The sequence below is a fragment of the Alexandromys fortis genome, unplaced genomic scaffold (assembly GCF_014885135.2).
Source record: "Alexandromys fortis isolate MF-2015 unplaced genomic scaffold, M_Fortis_MF-2015_v1.1 scaffold_158, whole genome shotgun sequence".
In the NCBI taxonomy this organism is placed as follows: domain Eukaryota; kingdom Metazoa; phylum Chordata; class Mammalia; order Rodentia; family Cricetidae; genus Alexandromys; species Alexandromys fortis.
In genome coordinates this window covers 3,007,600-3,021,334 of record NW_026068039.1, presented here as the reverse complement: position 1 = coordinate 3,021,334, position 13,735 = coordinate 3,007,600, and the positions used below count along the sequence as shown (strand labels likewise).

Below are 13,735 nucleotides of genomic sequence, written 5' to 3'. Positions count from 1 at the left end.
GGAGTTACATTCGAAGATTATTCTCAAGGACACAGGGGGATGAGCAGTCCAGTGTGTGTGTGTGTGTGTGTGTGTGTGTGTGTGTGTGTGTGTGTGTGTGTGTGTGTGTGTGTGTGTGNGTGTGTGTGTGTGTGTGTGTGTGTGTGTGTGTGTGTGTGTGTGTGTGTGTGTGCGACTGTCCCTTTTCCAACATAGAGTGAGTGAGTGTAAGGTTTTAGAAAAATGTCTTAAGGTTGAGGGGTGCTTACAAATGCATTTAGAGTCTTTCACCTGAAATCAGGAAACCTGTCTGCTTCCCAGTCATTCAAGTCACCCTCAAACAAAGATGGCCACCAGATGAGACTTGCTAGCTCTCCAGGGTCAGGAAGTCCCACTTGGTTTCCTTTTGACATTTGTTTTGTGGTATGTGTGTCTTCACAAAAGGAGGCTGACACACAATTCCCTTTAGTGAGGTTTATTAGAATGGAATGGCATCCAGGCTATGATCAGGCCCAGGGGGTGAGAGGGGAGGGTATTAGAAAGAATACAATAATGAAGGTCTAAGTCTGTCAGGTCTTAAAGGGAAGGCTTTCCTTTAAAGCCTGGAGAGGCCCTCCATAATGGCTGGAGGGAGAAAGGGGGGGGGGCAGGCAAGAGCAGCTGCTCCAGAGTGTCCCTGGCAGAGGGATGAAGGAGGGTGGGGGCAAAAGGGGAGCAGCCTTCAGCAACCTCCATGAGCAAATCCCCCCAAACAAATGAGAAATCTGACTCTAAACCTTTTAAGGGTGACAGAAAATTTCACATCACATGATTTAGTTCAAAACAGCAGGCAAGACCAAGCACAAGGAAAAGCCACCACCGTAAATCACGAGTTACTGTTAGGCCACAGCACAGCTTCTTAGCTATGCTCAGGTGTAGCCTGATCTCTTCAGGTAATGGGATTCAGCCTAAAGAGGCAGGCCTATGTTCTAACATGCACACGTGTATGTGTATGGGCATACTACATACAAGCTACGCATGAGGAGGTCAAAGGACTACTTTTGGGAAATCTACTTTTGGGAAATGGTTCTCTCCTCCACCACATGGGCAGTCAGTCTTGGCAAGTACCTGCTGCGCCATCTCAGCGGGCCCCGGAGGAGGTCCACTCACAAAGTTCTACTGCTGTTTCCAATCGTTTAAAAACACCTGACTTGAGTTTAAGGTCCATGACCCTTGGGGAATACTCCAGCCAAAAGAGACTGGTCTTCCCACTCACAGACTGACCCAGAGCAGACACTCTGGAGACCCCCGTTCAGAGCTCCTCAGGTAACACCCTGGTGAAGGACGCCAGTCCTCTGGAGACTACCCATCTACAAATGCCCGAAGATGAGTGGCTCATGGGGCCTGCTGGCGCTGTCACTCAGCCAACCTTTATCCCCATCCTAAGCTTAGCACTGACACAGCCCCAGCGGGTACCTGCACACTCCGCTTGGGGAAGGGAGGCCTCAAGGAGAGGGGGAGGCCCTGAGCACAAGCCTGCAGAAGCAGCTGTAAGAAATACATGCTGACTTATTATAGGGTAAGACAGTTTCTTTGGGGATAAATATGCAAGAAAGTCTGAACATTTTATTCATTTGTGATGTCTCCTTGCAGGCAGGGTGAAAAAAATTTACCCTAGCATTCCTGGGTTATAGGATGGAATTAAAAAAAAATCTGTATTGATTTATGATTGTTTCTGAATACAGAGGTGTGGGAAAGGGTTTCCACTGGCTTGACGGGGAAGAAGCTACTTCAACGTAGTGCTGGAAAAAGGAGTAGGGCCTACTCAGGCTGGACTTTAGCCCACTGAAGCCAAGATGATGTCTACCGGCAGTTCCTCTGAGCTTCTGGCTGTCACCTGCATTGTCACTGTGTCCAGAAGCAGAAGTCGGGAGCGCACGAGGATGTCATGACCACCCCGGAAGACCCCTGGAAGAAAGAAGAAGCAGAGTTTGTGGGGCTGAAGGGGCTGTGGGTGTCACACTAAGGGTGACACAGGCAGCGAATGACCAAGGCAGCCGCTCTGCTGAGGCACAGTTGGGAAGCCTGGGCAAACCTCACTGCTTCTTTGAACTCTAGAACCCTTAACAACAAAGTATGGCAGTAACAATGTTAACTATTTCACGTTTCTGCCAGGCTCAAGTGAGCACACAGATACGAAAGGCTTAAACCTCACATTAGAGGCTCACACACAGTGGCAGAATCTGAGAGTCCTGATGAGGGGGAGAGTCCCAACAAGAAAACCCACAAAGCAGATGTTTGACAGACCCAAGGGACTGTGGCGGTGAGCTGTGAGGACGCACTGAAGCAGAACATCTTCCCAACCCTGTTTGTAAACTCATTCACCTCACGCCCCCAAATAACGAACCATGAGCAGGAGGATTACTTACAAATTCAAGGAATCTTGGGCTACACAGCAAGACTGTGCACCAAGAATCTGCCTAGCCTCAATCCCCGAGTTTCCCCTAGCCTCAATCCCCGAGTTTCCCCTAGCCTCAGTCCCCTCAATGTCCAGCTCCATATCCACACCTGTCTCAGAGCAAACGATCCATGGCCCTTTTTGAGTTAAACATAGGATATCACGTATTTACATATGAATTACACAAATGATTTGCATGAAATACTCCAGGGATGAGTGGCACAGGTGCTCCGAGTGTGGGGTGACAGTTAGTGCACTATATGCACTATTTTTTTTTTTTTTTTGGTTTTTCCGAGACAGGGTTTCTCTGTGGTTTTGGAGCCTGTCCTGGAACTAGCTCTTGTAGACCAGGCTGGTCTCGAACTCACAGAGATCAGCCTGCCTCTGCCTCCCGAGTGCTGGGATTAAAGGTGTGAGCCACCACCACCCGGCTATATGCACTATTTAAATTCTGTGTCTGTTTGAAAATTTCAGAGACGAAAGAAAGCTTAAGCGTCCATTCTTTTGTTTTGCTTTGCTTAGGCATTTTAAGCCCCTGGCCTTAAACTTACACAAAAGGTCCTGTCTCTGCCTCTCAAATGCCGAAATTACACGGTGAGCTACCAGGCCAGACCCCATACCCGTTCATCTTAGAAAAGACAAAAACAAAAAAATAACCAATAAACTTGATAATTAGACAAAGGAACATCAGACAAGTCACCGAAAAAGAAATATGAACGGAAGACACTTCGTTCAAAATGCAAAAAACTTACATTAGAACTACACTGGGGGCTGGGAAGACGGCATTTGGGTCCCCACTGTTAGATCACAGACCTGCTGCTTTAAGAGAGCAGCGGTCAGGGAGAAATGCTGGGCCATCGTGCACGCCCACTGCAGCCCTTCTCACAGGAAAAAGGACCAGCCCCAGCCAGGACTACTAGAGCACACAGTGTGTGGGGAAGATGGGGCAATAAAACCCAGTGCCAGTCCCTCCTGTAAAGCACCCAGCCCTCCCCACAGACATTTCTTACCAGCTAGCAGCAGCGTGTGAGTGTTCTTGTTTTCTAGCACTTTGTCTGACCTCTCACAAGGATGCATGCCCAAGAACTTCACAATATTGCCCACAGCCTCTGTAGGAAGAAAGCCCAGCACATCAAGTCAGGGGGATGTGTGTTTGTGTGTTTATTTTGTTGGGTGCTAGTTAAATCCCGGGCCTCCTACATGCCAAGTGCACTTTCCCGCTGAGCCACAGCCCACTCCCAAGACTCTGTGCCCCGGCACTCAGCACGTGTTCTAGATGTGGCCCTGGATTCTTAGTGGGAAGAGGAGTACATGGCAGCTGCTGTACAGCTGAGGGTTCTGAAAGGCAGCCAGGTCAGAGACGGAGCCACCAGCATTTACCTTCAAGTGTCTTGACGGTAGACAGGGTGAATGTTTCCTCCTTCTCAAACTCATCCCCAACCTCATCCCAGGCTGCTTCAAAGTTCACTTTCATGACTTTCTGGATGTGATCAGCCACAGTAACTTCTAGATCCTCCAGCTGGAGATGGGGGAACAGAGGTTAGAAGTCAGGAGGAGACTTCCTGTTCCACTTTCCAGGCCCCTGCTCTGAACTCATCTGCTTATCCCTGCCTTCCCGCAGCTCACTTAGCAGATATCTGCCAATGTAGGGACACGGTGGCTTCCGGACAGAGAACAAGTTATGTCGGACACATCCCAAGGTACTCAGTAAAAGCACTCCTGTTCAACAGGCAGCAGCCAGATCCCCAGCAGATTCTGTACTTTAACTGTGCCCTCTAGGCCCAACATCAGCTGGACCCTATTGTCACCTCAACTGTGAACTTGACACTTAGTACTCCCATTCAGCCAGCTCAGACTGTGTCCACACGGAGCTCCTCTGTGCATTCTCCCAACAGACCCTCACAGAAACGTTCTTGCCGGTGTTATAGTACACACAGCCACTGCTATAGTGAGGAGTGCCTCAGCTACGGCTTCTAGAGGAGAAAAGCCTCTAGGCTTAGGAACGGCCCCTCTCTACTACGGTTGTTACAATACACACCACGGAACTCTGTGGTCCAGAGTGAAGGAGCCCAGTTTATCTAGAAAGCAATTTGACTATAGCCATTAAAGCCTTCGTGCTTTTCTTTTGAGCCAATAGGAATTTATCCTAGGAAAATAATCAGAAATGCATGTAAAAATTTGTATACATGTATGTGTGTGTGTATATATACACGTATGCATGTGTGTGTGTGTGTGTGAGTGTGTGTGTGTGTGTGTCTGTGCACCACAGTTATGCAGTGCTTGCAGAGGCCAGAAGAGGCCATCAGAGCCCCGGTAACTGAAGTTGCAGACAGTTGCTATTCACTATGTGGATACTGGGAATTAAACTCGGTCCTGAGAGAGCACCAGCGTTCTTAACCTCTGAGCCACGCCTTCAGTCCCTGGTGCCGTCCTCTTACCACATACTCATCCTCGTAGCCCTCTTCATCAATCTCTCCAGTGTTGGGGTCACAGTCCTTAACGGTGAACTTCATCACACAGCTGAACGTGCATGCCACTGTGGGGAAGAAGGGCTGGATGACTACGAGCTCCTCACGATTGGGTAGACATGGCCCGCCCTTCAGGCAGCACTAATAACAGCTAACATGCCATCAACCCCAGCACGCTGGACAGAGAAGGCACCACCTCATAGGACAGGATTAAGTCACAGGTCCAAAGAAAAGGCCACAGAAACAGAGACAATGCAGTGTGGCTAAGACCATGCCACAGTGGCAGGTTACTGCTCATGGTAGAGAAAGAAGCTGGTAATGTCTTTGGAAAAATGAATTTGCGATGTTTGGATGTTTCTGCCTGTCTTTGAGAGATACTGTGGTGTAAGGAAGGAGCACTAACTCATCTGGAGACCAAACAGGCTTTGATTCTAAACTTAATACAACCCACTTGGCTTAGGCATCGGTTTCCTCATCTATGAGCGAGAATAGTGCTTATCCTCACAGAGCTGCTATGAGAATACATGAAAAGAACTTGGGTCTGAGCAAGTCTCATGTCTGAATCAAGCAGTTTCTGCGCCATCCTCGATGCATGGACTCCCATGGAGCCTGGGTGGCATCTACAGAGAGCTCACCAGCTGTAGGGTCTTCCTTGGGCAGAGCCACTAGTGTGTAGCAGGTCCCAGGCTGGTTGTAGGGCAAACTCCGGGCAGGGACATAGGAGAGTACTTCATATGCCTCGGTGGGCTCCATCTGCACTGTGACATTCTCCAGGGTCTGGTCATTGAGGGTGTTTGTGCAGTCAAACTGGAGAAGGAGGAGCGGGGCTCAGGTGTTGCTAGGGGAAGAGCCAGGATATACCCCCCCAACCCCAGCCCTCTGTCTGGTTGATGTTCACAGACTAGAGGAGTCCTGGGCAAAGAGGGATGAGACGCACTAGCTGGTGACAGGTATGGTCATCAAGTTGGGCTCCCAACCATGTATGGAAAGCTGTACAGGACCCATCTGATCTGGGACTGCTCCTGGGCGCAGGCAGCAGCGGGGTCTCGGGCCACCATGCTTACCTGAAACACCAAGTGGTCAGAGAAGGTGTGTTTGGTGCATCGGATGACATACTCGGTCTCGGATTCGGTGAGGGCCACTGGCTCAGGTGAGGACTTGAAGAGAGGCCCAAGCCCCTGGAACTCAGGCACCGCCGCTAACTGCTCTGAAATCCACAGACCATATTCACTTGGTTTCTGGATCTCCACACCAATCTGTGTTGAGCCCCCAGGCCTCATACCCCTCCCACAGAGGGAGGATACATGCATGACCACCTGGCTGTTCACTCTTCCTTGGCACACTCGCACACTTCTCTGTCTGGTTCAAGCCCTCCAGGAAGAAGCCTCTCTGTCTTACGCAAGACCTCTAAGCAATTCACCATGTGAGACCCCAATGTGCCAGGCCTGATCCATCTGAAAACCCTTACTTTTAGTTCATCCATGATCCTCCCTCCCTCCCTCCCTCTCTCTCTCCCACCCTCCCTTCCTCCCTCTCCTTTTCTCTCAAGATTGGAGGAGACAGCTGTTAGCCCCTGGACACAGGTGTTAGGAACTGAACTTGGGTCCTCTGTACGAACAGCATGTACTGCTGAGCCACCTCTCAGCCTCAACAAGGATGCTAAAGGGTGGCAATTAGGAAAAGACTACGAGGATGGGGCCCATACTGTTAGTTATAAACTTGGGTGAAGGACAAATCCACCCATGCACTGGTCAGTTAAGGCATATGGCCAATGACTTGCTACTTCTTCTTTGGAAGGTCTAACTCTTTAGCCTAGGCTAGCTTCAACTTTGTGATTCTTCTGCCTCAGCTTGCTGGGTCTTGAGATCACAAGTGAGTGCTATTATGGCCAATGACGAGCTACTTCAGAATGCTGCAGACACACCAGACACGTAGCACAGGCTTACAATCCCAGCTACTTAGGAGATCAAAGCAGGGGGGTCCAGTTCAAGGCCAACAGGCAGCTGGACAGTGTAACTCAAGGCTAGTCTATGTACCTCGTTAAGATGTTGTCTGACGCCGCCAGGCAGTGGTGGCACGCCTGCCTTTAATCCCAGCACTCCGGAGGCAGAGGCAGGCGGATCTCTGTGAGTTTGAGACCAGCCTGGTCTACAAGAGCTAGTTCCAGGACAGGCTCCAAAACCACAGAGAAACCCTGTCTCGAAAAACCAAAAAGAAAAAAAGATGTTGTCTAACCTAATGAAGATAACAAGGCCCTAGTGCAGTCTGGAACACTATACCTAGCATGTTTGAGACCCTAAGTTTGATCCCAGCACCAATAAGTAAATAAGTAAAACTTTTAGGGTCTATGGGTAAGACTCCTACTATGTACCATGACCAGGTCCTAGTAACCCAGGGTTACCCTGACTCCACCAGGCTAATTCTGCTAATCCTCATAGGCTGAAAGGTGTCTGGAAAACATGTCTGCCTCCAACAGCTTCAGACCCTGCTCTCTTCCCTTCTCTAAGGCAAGATTTCTTCCCGGAAGTCACTGGTCGGCTGTGTGCGCCATGACGCTTGAGGAACTGTTAGTGCAGCCATGAGGAACAGAACAGGGTAGAGGGTTTAGAGGTGGGCTGAGCTCAAGTTCCTTGACAATACTCTCCATTTCGAAACCAGTGCCTAACAGCAGCCACACTTGTCAGGCAGCATGGACTGGACACATAAGGAATCAGAAACACGGCACCAGCGTCTCTGAGCTCTAGCTCCACTCCACCAGGATCCCTGAACCCAGGCCATGAACACGCACAGTCAAACACGAAAGAAGCCCCAGTACTGTCAATCATCCGGCACGCCGGGGAACCAATAAAGTTCTAGCTCTCTTTAAAAATTATCGGTACTGGGCTGAACTGCAGGTACTCTACCACCGAGGCACACATATCCTCTGAAGTTCTAAATCTTAATCAGAGGTGGAGACCAGGTGGATGTGATCAGGAGCTGCAGGCTCTGCAGTCACCTGACTTCTGACCATTACTCACCCTGGAAGATCTCCTGCCGAGTGGCTGCCACTTTCTCTGGCTGTTTGGCCGCTGCGGTGGCAGTGCTTTCTGCAAGAGCAAGCACAGCCGGTGACCCACGGCTCCAGTCACAAGCAGCACGGTGCTGCTGACCCCGCGTTATTACTCAGACCCTGTGAATGCCAACCCTCCTGAGAGAGAAGCATGCGAGGAGAAGAGCAAGCGTGCAGCATGGCTGTCCCCGCTGCCTGAAGCAAGAGGTGCAAGGGCTGCTCCCTCTTCTCAGCACACCCCCCATCCTGGTTACTCTGCAGCCAAGGGAGACACATGGGCCTTGGGCATGAGCAGGGCCTTACCTGGTCTCTGCTCTGCCATAGGGGTGGTGGCCAGAGGCACAGACTTGAGGTCAAATGGCTTTTCTGATGGTTCTAATGTATACTGCTGCAGGGCTCTCTCCAGACCAGGGATAGACACAGTGAGACCTAAAGCCGGTGGAGAGATCATTAGGCATGCACACCTAGGGAGGACAGAGGCCTGGATGCCCAGTATCAATGCTAGGTGTGCCGAAGCTGAGAAAACCATGGAACCGCTGAGTCTTACTCCTTACTCTCCTTTCCAGAGGGTTGCTGCGTAGGTAAATACAAAGGGACTTAAAAAATGACTAAGATGGTGCTGGAGAGATGGCTCAGAGGTTAAGAGCACTGATTTTTTCCAGAGGTCCTGAGTTCAATTCGCAGCAACCACATGATGGCTCACAACCATCTGTAATAAGATCTGGTGCCCTCTTCTGGCTTGCAGAAATACATGCAGGCAGAGAACAACAATGTATACATAACTTTTAAAAAATCAAGAAAAAAAAAAAATCACTCAGGCAACAGAAGTTTCCACTTACTGCTTTGTTTTGCTTGAAATGTCACTTTGTTGTGTAGCTGAGGCTGACTTGGAGCTCCCTATCCTCCAGCCCAGCCTAGCCTCCTTGGAGGGATGGGATAAAGGCATACACCATCAGACTAGGCTGTATAATGAGAGACTACCTCAAAACAACAACAAACATTTTGGACTGAGGATACAGCACAATGGTGGAGACATGTGTAAGGCCCTGGGTTCAAGCCAGAGAACACACACACAAAGAGTACTTTAATTTACCTGGCCATTTCCCCGGACACGGGTTCAAGCCACGTGACCCTAGGGTTTCTGAGGTCATATTAATCCAAAGGGTTGCTATACAAGGCCAAAGAAGCATGTGTGGTCTTGGCTGTCTTGGCTTAGAGATGGCACACCTGCTCTAAGGCCACAGGAAGGGCCAAAAGCTCCAAGGGGGACCGGGTCCTGGGCAGCCGAGAAGACTCACCATTCAGTATGTAACCCGCGTTGAGGGCCTTCTGCTTCTGCTCCAGGACATTCAGATAGAAGGTAGCTCTGTCTCTCACTTCGTTGTCGTCGTCCATCACACACCTGTGCCCGGGATGCAAGGGTGTCAAAGGGACCCCGTAGGGCTGTATGCGGGTGGCGGGGAGATGCAGAGCTTTTAAAGCTGAGCTGTCATGAGTGGAGGCTTTAAATGACAGCATAAAACACTAGGGGTGCCGGGCAGTTGTGGCACTCCTTTAATCCCAGTATTTGGGAGGAAGAGATGGGTGGACTTCAGTGAATTTGAGGCAAGCATGGTCTACAAAGTGAGTTCCAGGACAGCCAGGACTGTTACACAGAAAAACCTCCGCCCCAAAAAACAAAACAAAACAAAACAAAAAAACAGCAACAAGAAAAAAGAAACAAACAAACAATCAAAAAAACCCAAACACCAGGGGCTGACAGACAGTAATATCCGGCTCTCTAGTAAAGACCTCACCCAGAAAACAAGACAAACCAAGAGACAAATACACAGAGGTTCCTTGGACTTCCCACAGGGCAGAGAACCCTGATTGCTCTTTGGGCTGACGAGGGGGGGGGACTTGTTTGGGGGAGGGGGAGGGAAAGGGGAGGCGGAGGTAGGGAAGAGACAGAAATCTTTAATAAATTAAAAAAAAAATACACAGAGGTACTTGGAGCTCAGAGACTGCTTACACCCTCTTCTGGACTAAGCATACACAGTGCATAGATATACACGCAGACAAAACACCCACACAAATAAGATAACATAATTAAATCTTTGCTGGGCATGGTGGTGCACACCTTTAATTCCAGCACTTGGGAGGCAGAGGCAGATGGGTCTCTGTGAGTTTGAGGCTAGCCTAGTCTACAAGTCAAGTTCCAAGACAGCCAGGGCTATATAGAGAAACCCTGCCACAAAAAAACAAAAGCAACAAACAACAAAAGAAAAGACAGGAAAAACAAAACAAAACAAGGGAACACTGTTGGGCACAGAGGCTCCTGGGCCTAGACTCACCTCTTCAGCAACACCAAGATGCTTGGTAACATCTCTTCGTTCTGGGCTCCAAACTTGGCCAGAGCACTCACTGCACCTAGTTCCAAGGTAAATCGGCGTCACCAACAGCCCCTGAGGCCCACCTGCCAGAGAGCTGAGGGCGCCCTAAGTGCTCAGGGAATTCCAGCGGAAGAGCTAGTAGGTAGCACCCCACCATGACCACAGAATAGCTCCTGTGCAATCCTGGTGGATCCTGGCGCTACCCAGCCCCTACTTCCTCCGCCAGTTGCTGGAGAAAGGGGGTGATAGACCAGTGGCTTCTGTTCTAGGGCTCTACAGGCTATTCTCAAATGATAAGGCCACAGATGCTATCAACAGTGCCAGCTATTCACTTCAGAACAGTTTCATTTGGAGCTAGGTCTGAGAATAAAACATGAGAAAATAAACCATCACTTAGTGAATATCAACTGCTAAGAGAAGAAAATCTTCCTAAGAGGGGCACAGAAGCAGAAAATGGAAAATAAGATGAAATTTAGAATGAGATGGTAGACTGTTAAATCACTGCCTCATCTAAAAGTATAAAAAGGTCAACTTCATGTGTGCATTATATCTCGAGTTGTTTAAAAAAAAGACAGGTACGGTGGTACATGCTTGTGATCCCAGCATTCAGAAGGTTGAAACAGGAGGCTTTCAAGTATGAGCCAGCCTGGCTATATAGCAAGACCCTATCTCAAACAAATAAACAAACAAACAAACCAAAAACACTCTAACCACTAATACATAGTGAAACTTTTAAAAAAATTAAATTTTAGAAAGTCACTTATCCAAGCTGGGCAGTAGTGCATGCCTTTAACCTTTAATCTCAGCACTCAGGAGGCAGAGGCAGTGGATCTCTGTGAGTTCAAGGCCAGCCTGGGCTACAGAGCTAGTTCCAGGATAACCAGGACTGTTTCACAGAAAAACGCCGTCTCAAAAAAAAAAAAGAAAGAAAAAAAAAGAAAAGAAAGGAAAAAGAGAACAGAAAGAAGAAAGTCACTTATCCAGATGACATCTAAAGTCTTCTGACAATGTGAAAACCAGCTCATGAGGCCATGTCCCCTGGGGAAACAGTTTAAGTCCCTTTGCTGGCAAATCCACTGCAAAAGAAGTTAAGAGTCCAGGACCACCCTCAGGAGTCCAGGACCATGCTAAGGAGTCCAGGACCATGCTAAGGAGTCCAGGACCACCCTTAGGAGTCCAGGACCACTGCAGCTCAGACCCACCTGCCCGAACCTCTTCATGTTCCAAGACCACACGGTTGTAGATAAAACGAATGTACTTGGAAGGGTTGTTGGTCTTGGGCCCCTCCTGGCCCAACAAATGCAGGATCCGGGTGGCCAGCACAGTGAACTCGCAGTCCTCAATGAACTCGCACAGGTGCGACAGTCCCGTCTCCTTGCTCTCTGAGTTCTCCTCAATGATGCTGATGATGCAGTCCACGATGGCGCGCTTGTACTCGAAGCCTCCCTGCAGAGACAGACGTCTAGCTGGGCAAACAGCTCACATCCTCTGGAGACCAGCTGGCGCCCAGAGCCTAGCCAGGCCAAGACACTGCTCCACAGCCCAGAAGCGGGAGCCTAGGCTTCTGTATCTTTGTTGCCTAAAACAAAGGCTTGGCCTGGAAGCCCACTAGGACCTTTAAGTCTAACAGCAGAACAGTTTAATTAGGGGAATATTTTGAACCCCAATTCTCTTGCAGGGAGAAAGATACCCTCTGAGTGAACAATGAAAGCTCATTGAGAAGCTGGCTCTGGAGGAAGCGCTGCTCCCTACCCTGACCCCAGCCACAGACCCAAGCATGATTTTGTCTCCCCAGACCCTTGTCCAGGGATGACTGTCACCTGCCCCATGAGAAGACGAAGGAGAACAGCAATACAGACTGAGTGGAAACAGCACCACTGAGAACAGGAGAGGAAATTGGTGAAGTAAAAACACCGCGGCCCTGAAGACAGCCGAGCAATGCACTCCCAGGCTCCTTCCCAGAGAGAAAGACTCCCCGGCTGCTCTCTCACAGGAAAAACACCTGGGGTGGGAATAGCTCACCAAAGTCACCTAGCAGGAAACAGTCTGCAGGAACCCTCTGTCAACAAGGACCTCTGATGACTCTTTCTTCCCATGGCTTTCCTAGACTCCTGCAGGATGGTGTCTACTGCCTACTCGCTATAGACCCCACAGCCTCACTCAAACTGAAAGCCTGGCTATGGGAGACCGTTCTCCACATGCCACCGAGACATGAAAAAGGCAGAATGGGTGGCACACCCCATGTGGAAAACGGTATGGTGGTTCCTCGGGGCATCGAGCAGAGAATTACCATCTAATCCAGTAACTCCAGTCCTGGTGTCAACAACACAACAGCTCCCTACACTCATGGTCTCAGAAGCGCCTGTCACCACAGGGGCAGCACAGGAGCATCCCAAGTGCTCACAGGTGGATGAGTGGGTAAACAGAGTGTAGAAAATGGGGCTGGAGAGATGGCTCAGTGGTTAAGAGCACTGGCTGCTCTTCCAGAGGTCCTGAGTTCAGTTCCCAGCAACCAAATAGTGGCTCACAACCATCTGTAATGAGATATGGCGCCCTCTTCTGGCATGTGGGCATACATGGCGGCAGAATAAATAAATCTTTAAAAAAATTAAAAAAGAAGAAAATAATGCATGCTATAACATATATGAAACCTGGGGTCATTTCTAAGTGAATGAGGGAGGCAGGAAAAGAACACTGATCACGGAGCAGTCAGATTCATAAGCACAGAAGAAACGTGGGTGAGAGGCTAGACGGGGCAGATGGGGAGACAGTGTCTAATAGGTAGTCTTAGCTAAAAGCTCAAGAGCTGGAGCTGGGGAGCCTCAGCAGGGAAGAGCATCTGTTCGTACAAAGGACTCAGGTTTGGTTCCCAGTCCCCACAGGCTGACTCAAGACCATCCCTAACTCCAGTTCCAGGGGACCTCATGGCCTCTTCTGACCTCTGGGGGCGACAAGCATACACATGCAAAACACTCACACATAAAATTAAATGAATAAGTCTAACTGAAAAAAATTTAACAGGGGGGTGGGCTGGAGAGACGGCTCAGTGGCTAAGAGCACCTGATATTCTTCCAGAGGACTAGAGTTCAGTTCCCAGCACCCCAAGCAGGCAGCTCACAGCTGCCAGTAATCCAGCTCCAGTGGATCTAACACCCCCTACTGGCCTGACATGCACACACATCCCACAGAACTAAACACAAAATAAAGTTTTTAAAAAATTAAAAATTACAAATCAAGACACATTTGAGTTCGAGGCCAGCCTGGTCTACAAGAGCTAGTTCCAGCCAGGCGATGGTGGCGCACACCTTTAATCCCAGCACTTGGGAGGCAGAGGCAGGCGGATCTCTATGAGTTCGAGACCAGCCTGGTCTACAGAGCTAGTTCCAGGACAGGCTCCAAAACCACAGAGAAACCCTGTCTCGGGGGGGGA

The 13,735-nt window shown here is 49.5% G+C and overlaps 1 protein-coding gene across 1 annotated transcript in view; it reads right to left on the bottom strand.

Annotated features, from left to right (window-relative positions):
- Positions 1-438: 438 nt before the first annotated feature.
- The window catches only part of Copg1 (COPI coat complex subunit gamma 1), a 30,451-nt gene continuing 17,154 nt past the window's right edge, over positions 439-13,735 (bottom strand). The window contains exons 14-24 of the mRNA XM_050165423.1: positions 11,508-11,751; positions 10,267-10,342; positions 9,232-9,335; positions 8,237-8,362; positions 7,902-7,970; positions 5,949-6,091; positions 5,520-5,691; positions 4,855-4,952; positions 3,797-3,935; positions 3,427-3,525; positions 439-1,926 (exon numbers count right to left, since the gene is read on the bottom strand). Of these exons, the coding sequence (XP_050021380.1) occupies positions 1,796-1,926; positions 3,427-3,525; positions 3,797-3,935; positions 4,855-4,952; positions 5,520-5,691; positions 5,949-6,091; positions 7,902-7,970; positions 8,237-8,362; positions 9,232-9,335; positions 10,267-10,342; positions 11,508-11,751 (1,401 nt within the window). The 3' untranslated portion in view covers positions 439-1,795. The remainder of the gene's footprint in view (positions 1,927-3,426; positions 3,526-3,796; positions 3,936-4,854; positions 4,953-5,519; positions 5,692-5,948; positions 6,092-7,901; positions 7,971-8,236; positions 8,363-9,231; positions 9,336-10,266; positions 10,343-11,507; positions 11,752-13,735) is intronic.